General features: G+C 47.8%; 1 protein-coding gene across 4 annotated transcripts in view; it reads left to right on the forward strand.

Annotated features, from left to right (window-relative positions):
* The window catches only part of ZC3H12C (zinc finger CCCH-type containing 12C), a 78,166-nt gene extending 71,570 nt beyond the window's left edge, over window positions 1-6,596 (forward strand). For all 4 annotated transcript variants that reach the window (XM_032838337.1, XM_032838338.1, XM_032838339.1 and 1 more), the window contains exons 4-6: window positions 129-363; window positions 2,269-2,375; window positions 2,984-6,596. In XM_032838337.1, the coding sequence (XP_032694228.1) occupies window positions 129-363; window positions 2,269-2,375; window positions 2,984-4,380 (1,739 nt within the window). In that variant the 3' untranslated portion in view covers window positions 4,381-6,596. The remainder of the gene's footprint in view (window positions 1-128; window positions 364-2,268; window positions 2,376-2,983) is intronic.
* Window positions 6,597-7,671: the final 1,075 nt, after the last annotated feature.

Genomic DNA, 7,671 nt, shown 5'->3' on the forward strand with positions numbered 1-7,671 from the left:
TAAATCATATCCCTGGTGAAATGATGGCATCCATCCAGGCCGTCTCATAAAAGTCACGTTGTACACGCGTCGCCCTCCGTGTTCGGGATGTACTCACTCCTGACAGTCAGCCCCACTTGTCCTTGCAGATCAGGAAATCCTGCGGAAGTTGGAGAAGGAGAAAATCCTGGTGTTCACGCCGTCCCGACGCGTGCAGGGCCGACGCGTGGTGTGCTACGATGACCGGTTCATCGTGAAGCTGGCATTTGAGTCGGACGGGATCATCGTGTCCAATGACAACTACAGGGACCTGGCCAACGAGAAACCCGAGTGGAAGAAGTTCATAGATGAGCGACTGTTGATGTACTCCTTCGTCAACGACAAGTAAGTGAACCCGCTCCCGGACCCCGGGGTCCTGCCGCCCTGCACACGGAGCCATCCGGGCCGGCTGCGGCAGGAGCGCTCGCCCCGCCAGCCACGGACCAGACCCAAGACACGTCTCTTCCCATGGCTGACACGCCCTCTGCTCCTCCGTGGGAGGAAGGAAGCCGTGTAGGAGGGACGGGGCCTGCGGGGCAGGTCGCGCACACGGCCCGTCTGTCAGAACGGAGAGGGATGGTTCTGGAACAGATCAGCCCCCAAGACACTGCCTTTCCAAAGCTACCCAGAGCCTTAAATCTATTTTTAAATTATGTGATTTTTTTAAATCCTATGCCAGTGGTAAGACTCCAGCCACCATTAAGTTGGTAAATGGGCAGAGGACCATAAAAAGCCGTCTCCTGAGAGATAAGTGTATTCACAGATGAGGGGGCAGGTTCACTTGTTGGTAATCAAAAATGCAAACTAAATCTACAAAGAACCTTTCTTTCACCCATTTAATTCACAGAAATATTTTTGCATGTGCTTTGTGCTGTTAAAGATGGAAGGAAACTGTTCACACAGTTTGCCGTGGGTCAGCAGAAGCCTTGGAAATACACGTACCCTCTGCGGCCCATCATCTCCTTTCTGGGAGTGGATCTGAGAGGAAGACCAGATAGGGTCATTTCTGTGTGTTTTAGAATTGCAACAGTTCAGAGGCAGCTAAAGCTACAGCAGAGAAGTTGATTAAGCCACGCTGCACCTAGTAGAATATTCTCCGGCTCTTCGAGTAGGAGCATGAAGGCTCTTGAGGGACACGGACATTTATGTGTTAAAAAGACAAAACACAAAGTTGTATTTGTGTTTGGGAAATGTGTATGCATACAGAAACGACTAAAATGCAACACATAAATGAAAAACAATTGTATTCAGGTCCTAGGATTGAGTGACTCTTCTGTTCTTAATAATGCTGCCACGTTGACGCTCCCATAAGAGTTGGTCTAACGTTCACATTTTCTGGGTAACTGCTTGGCCCATTTCAGGTTCTACCACTGACCTCACAAGTAGCACAACTCTTCAGCTGTAACTCCCTCCTGTCGTGCTGTGCAGGCTGGGAACTCCTGTGTCCGGGAGATTTTGTCCATCTCTGCCGAGGCACCAAGAGAATGGGCTGGGGGGTTCGACGTGCAGTCTCAGCTGTGCCGTGTGAGCTCAGATCAAAGTCCGCTAATTAGGAAAGTGTATTAATCTGCAAAAATTAATACCTGAAGGGCCCACTGTCCGGAAGACAGGCGAGGGGGTACGCACGGCCTCGGGCCTGGACCGGGGCTGGGCCGGTGTCCGTCCTCCCATCCGCTGCTCCTTGCTCACCCGGCCTCTGTACTGGACAGGATCGAGGCTCACAGCGCCCTCCTAAAATGGCCTGGTGCTGTTTTTTGAAGTCCTTACAGAATCCCGAGGCTGGCAGGAAGAAAGAATTCATGAGAGTATGCAAGGCTCAAAACTTACTTGAGTTAAAACCAATACAAGTTCGGCTTGACACGTTTCACTTTTGTGCTCATTAAGGAAATTCTGTGTACTGAGATTCTTTACCCCATAGACACTGAATCAAAATACTTGATGGAAAATGTTTTAGGGGCACCTGGGTGGCTCAGTGGGTTAAATCCTCTGCCTTCAGCTGAGGTCATGATCTCAGGATCCTGGGATCGAGCCCCGCATCGGGCTCTCTGCTCAGCAGGGAGCCTGCTTCCCTTCATCTCTCTCTCTGTCTGCCTCTCTGCCTGCTTGTGATCTCTGTCAAATAAATAAATAAAATCTTTAAAAAAATATATGTTTTGAAGTCCTTAGAGTGAATCAATCTCTACCTTCTGTCTTCAGAATTAAATTATCAACCTCCTACTCAGGGATCACTTTTCATTCTATCCCTGACAGGTTCATGCCTCCTGATGACCCTCTTGGCAGACACGGCCCCAGCCTGGATAATTTTCTGAGGAAGAAACCTATCGTTCCTGAACACAAAAAGCAGCCTTGTCCATACGGTAACTTTCCTTAGAACTATTTAATATACGCCTTCAGAGCACAGTCTGTTGTTAAACTTTTGTTACTAAAAATAAACGTGTTATGTTTTGGATGGCATAGTATGTGGTTCTTTGGATTGTGATTAAATTTAAGAAAACATCTTAGCCGTGAAAAAAAGTTATTATTTTTACCTAGTCAAGTTCAACGCAGAATCATTTCCCAAAGTTAAAACGTGGTTCCAAAAACTCCGCTAGTCCAGGCAGGTCAAAATGTGGAGTTCTGACCTCGAGCCACACCTCAGACGGGCAGGGGCAAGCGCGTCACTGCGGTGCGCGTGGCTCTCCAGAACAGAAGGTCCCACTTTCGAAGCCAGACGGGAAGAGGATGGGCAGGGAGGAGATGAGGGCTCAGGGCATTAACCCAACCCTCGGGAGGTGACTCAGTCACCCGGCCAGTGTGTCGGTCGCTCTAAAGAGGACCGAAGCGGGGACGACGGAGAGGGGGCAGGTCTCCCGAGGAAGGGACAGGAACAACTTAGTGTCCCTTCCATTTCCACCTTCGTCTCCCGAGTTACAGCAGTTGTGCCAGACTGGGCGCTCCTTTGCCTAATCGATGTTCCTCTCCGTAGGGAAGAAGTGCACCTACGGCCACAAGTGCAAATACTACCATCCCGAGCGGGGCAGCCAGCCGCAGCGGTCGGTGGCCGACGAGCTTCGGGCCATGTCTAGAAACACCACGGCCAAAACGGCCAACGAGGGAGGGCTGGTGAAGAGCAACAGTGTGCCCTGCAGCACGAAAGCGGACAGCACTGCCGACGTCAAGCGGGGTGCTCCAAAGAGGCAGTCGGACCCCAGCATAAGGACCCAAGTCTACCAAGACCTCGAGGAAAAGCTTCCCACCAAAAACAAATTGGAAACCAGGTCTGTACCTTCTTTAGTCAGTATCCCGGCTACTTCCACCGCAAAACCCCAAAGCGCTCCGTCTCTAAGCAATGGCCTTCCATCTGGAGTTCACTTCCCACCTCAGGATCAAAGACCACAGGGACAATATCCTCCGCTGATGATGGCAACCAAAAATCACGGAACGCCGATGCCTTACGAACAGTATCCCAAGTGCGACTCGCCCGTCGACATCGGATACTACTCCATGTTGAACGCGTACTCCAACCTGAGCATCTCAGGCCCACGCAGTCCCGAAAGGCGTTTCTCCCTGGACACAGATTACAGGATCAGCTCCGTCGCCTCTGACTGCAGTAGCGAAGGGAGCATGAGCTGTGGGAGCAGTGACTCCTACGTGGGGTACAACGACCGGTCCTACGTCAGCTCTCCCGACCCTCAGCTGGAAGAGAGTCTCAAGTGTCAACACATGCACCCGCACAGCCGCCTTAACTCCCAGCCCTTCCTGCAGACTTTCCACGACCCCCTAGCTAGAGTGCAAAGTTACAGTCACGAAGAACCAAAGTACCATCACAAGCCTCCTCTGCCCCACCTGGCCGTGCACCTGCAGCACCCCGCCGCGGGCGCGCGCTCCAGCTGCCCCGGCGACTACCCCTCCCCGCCCGGCTCCGCGCACTCCAAGGCGCCGCACCTGGGCCGCTCGCTGGTGGCCACGCGGCTGGACAGCATCTCGGACTCGCGGCTGTACGACAGCTCTCCCTCCCGACCGAGGAAGCCTTACTCCCACCAGGACGGGCTGGCGAGCTGGGAGCGGCAGAGCTACGGCCTGGACGCCTACGGCTACCGGCAGACCTACTCCCTGCCCGACAACCCCACGCAGCCGGGCTACGAGCAGTTCCCCTTCCAGAGCCTCCCCGAGCCGCCGGAGCCCGCGTGGCGCGTCCCCTACTGCGCGGTGCCGCCGGACCCCCCGCGGTACCAGGACAACCGAGAGAAGATCTACATCAACCTGTGCAACATCTTCCCCCCGGACCTCGTGCGGACGGTCATGAAGCGGAACCCGCACGTGACAGACGCCCAGCAGCTGGCCGCCGCCATCCTCGTGGAGAAGTCGCAGCTGGGCTACTGAGAGACGATGCATCTTCGTGGTGTTTAGTAGTTTTTTGTTCAGCTCAAATGCTGAGGGAGGTTTGCTACAATAGCACACGTGATCTCCTTGGCGCAAGGAGGTTATAAAGTATCCATTTATGTGAACTACTGTATCATGGAATCTGGACGTAGAGCCCCCCCAGAGCGGAAGTAGCACGGGATCGCTTTACATCCAAACTTTTTTTTAAAACCTTTCCTTTTTAAAAGCTCTCTCCTCGGCTGGAAGTTGTTCCAGTTTGATTTATTAGATGTCTCTGTGATCTTTGATATTAATCTTTGGTGCATCAGGGGTTTATATGCAGCACTTTTTATCCTTGTTTCGTGTTTTATTACCTTGGTGTTTGTCTATCAATTGCAAGCAATTACAATACTTTCCGAATGTCGGACCTTTGACTAGACCCTAGCCAACTATTTTTGCAAGCCAAGCTTAATTGGAATCTTTTACAGCTTTTTAAGTTATTTTTATTTGGGGAAGGTGGGCTTCTTTGTGCTATAATCATTATTTATAGAAACAAAGATATACTACAGCACTGACTTTATATTTTAAACAAAATGTAAGTTACCAGTTTATATGGAAATGGGTAACAGTCTATATTAGAATGATTTACAGTACGGCACTTTTCATTGTTTTGTTTTTGTTTGGATTTTTTTTTTCCCTCCCCGTTAGGTAATTAGTTAATTTAATATGGATGACTTAAAGGAAAGCAGATGCAATCAATGGAAAAAGTTGTTTCCATTTTTTTTTTTTTTTAAGAAGGCAAAAGCCGTAACTGTGCCAGTTTAGAGCTTTGTGACCCAGAGCTGATGTGCTTCTAGGCGGTAGAAAATGGAACTGAATTCCCAGATTCTCATGAACCTGTATTTTTAATGTGTTCGTCCTTTTTGTTTCGGGGCACAACAAGACTGGATAAAAGAACCCTTTCACAGTACTTGCCTGTTTTTAATGAATCTAATTATTCTCAATGCAACTTTTATATTTAATATACTCTTCGCTTTCCTGCTATTTATCAAGGCTGGCCTGAGGTGGGTGTACGTGTTGAGGATATGCAAAATTTATTGATACTGCACTATAGGAAGGGCGGTGGAGGCATTTTAAGTGGTAACTTAAAAATGTTTGTAAGATACTGTATATTTTCCATTTTCCTGAAGGTCGTTTTTTGGGGGGCCTGTTATATTATTAAGGCCAGATTCTTGCCACAAATAGTGTAGTTTTAGCTACAGACTAAAGTCTGTTCTAGTATTAGTAAGGGATATTTCTGGTTTCCAAGTGGGTTTTGCTAGGTGCGAATTCCTTTTTGTTCTCAGCAGACAGACCTTTGCATTGAGGGTAGAGGGTCGTGTACCTCACATGACTCCACTGTCGCCTCCAGGCTCTGAATTTCACTTTGCGCGACAGACTCCTAGTTTGCGTCTGGCGTCTGCCTCGATGCCCTGGGTACTCTGACCGTCCTCCATGCTACAGTTGGAAGTAAAGCCCTGAAAAAGCCAGAAAGTACCTTTTACTGTTGATACAAATTGTATCTTTTTAACTATAAGAACTATTTTGATTTGTAGATCTAGTGAAAACACAAATGTGTAACTATGATTAGACTTTTGGGCAACATTTTATCCCTTATTTAAGTACAAAATTTTAAAGTAAAATTGAGGTCTAGGATAGGGTAGAAACATAAAAGCAACAATTTAGGTAAATAAAAGTGTCTGTCTTCGTTTTATAGACTATATTAAAAATATTCACTACAGTTATTGGCATTTTCTTTCTCCTAAAACTTACCTAGTGAGAACTTAAAAATAAAGGTAAAATGCTGCCTGAAAATAACGTCCAGCGCCTTTGACTAGGATAACATTTTCACTACTTGTGTGACACTGTGTGTTGCATGAAGTAGGATTTGGGTATACAGTAAATGCTTCTAAAAGGCATTGTGCATATTGACATATCCAATAATCTGAACCGTGTTCAGCAAACTTAATTCAGGAAAGTGGTGTTCTACACAATTACTGGTGGTGGTGAGCGGAGTGTGGCCCTCCTCTGGACCCGGAAACAATGCAGACATTGCCACACGCCATCTGAGCGAGGTCTGGGGCGACCCTGCTTGCTTTGTCAAGCTCTTCTCCCTGATTCCGTCGGTCACTCTCCGTAGGACAAGTTTAAGTGTCGGAGTAAACGAGTGCCAAAAGTAGGGTTACAGATGTGGAGTACCTTCTTAGTCCTGTTCTAAACCTTTTCTTTTTTTTTTTTCTTCAGTATGAAATCCTTTTTAAATTGTAGGTTTCGCTCCCATTCTCGTCATGTTAGCATTTCTACTCTCTGAAGACTCTGCCAAACTTCACTAAACCTGTATCAGGGAGATCGCCCGTGACGTGCGGATCTTACTTTTAGTCTGAGCTCCTCGTGGGGTCAGCTCACTGTCTGTCGTCGCTCCGTGCATTCTGGACTATGGGGAGAGAGTGTAGCTCGCCACCACTGAGCAGTTGAGAGCTCACGCTGAAATCCTTCAGTATAGTGACCTGTGAGGGAAGAAAGAGCAGTTTTCTTAGGTCAAGCAGACAATGTGTCCCCCTCCCTTTTTTTTTTTTTTTTTAAATACCCGTGTTGCTTTCAGAGCTTAAGAATGAGATATTTGGCAGAGTTTTGATACAGCAAATTCTTAATTCTCTAAAGCAATAAGTAAAAGGATCCATCACTAAATTAAATCCATAGCTGACTCTGAACCTTCATTGTAGCCAAAACTTTAACCTTAATCCTATCTTCTACCAGATGTGCTAGTAGATAACTGGAGAGGGAGAGGTTAGCAGAGAAACTGCCCAGAGTGGTCAACTGATAGAAGAGAAAGAATTTGGATTGGAATATTCTGCCCCTGAACGCTGGACAGTTGACTGTCCTTTCCCCAGTAATTAGCCGGTTCACTGTCTCTGTGTCTCCGTACAGAGGGAGTAGCATGCAGCTGGCCAAATCCTGGCCCTCACGGTTTCCTCCCTGCGCGCGATACGTCCATTTTTCCGTCCGTTTATGACCTCTGTATCCTGATAGAGTTTGTCACTGACCTCAACATTTGAAAGAAACGCACGCCAGTATCCAGTGTGTGGTGATACTGGTAGAAACTTGAACTTTGTGCTTTTATGAAATTTCCTTTATGAGAATATGTAACATAACTTTAAAAAGAGCATTTTTATATGTATATATACATACATGCCTACATACTTGTCCTGAAGTATTACAAACGGGAGAGGGTGTCATGCCGTTGGTGGCTCACCTTCGTTCCCTCCGTTGGAC

Source organism: Lontra canadensis, unplaced genomic scaffold, assembly GCF_010015895.1.
Source record: "Lontra canadensis isolate GAN:19392208 unplaced genomic scaffold, GSC_riverotter_1.0 scaffold104, whole genome shotgun sequence".
In the NCBI taxonomy this organism is placed as follows: domain Eukaryota; kingdom Metazoa; phylum Chordata; class Mammalia; order Carnivora; family Mustelidae; genus Lontra; species Lontra canadensis.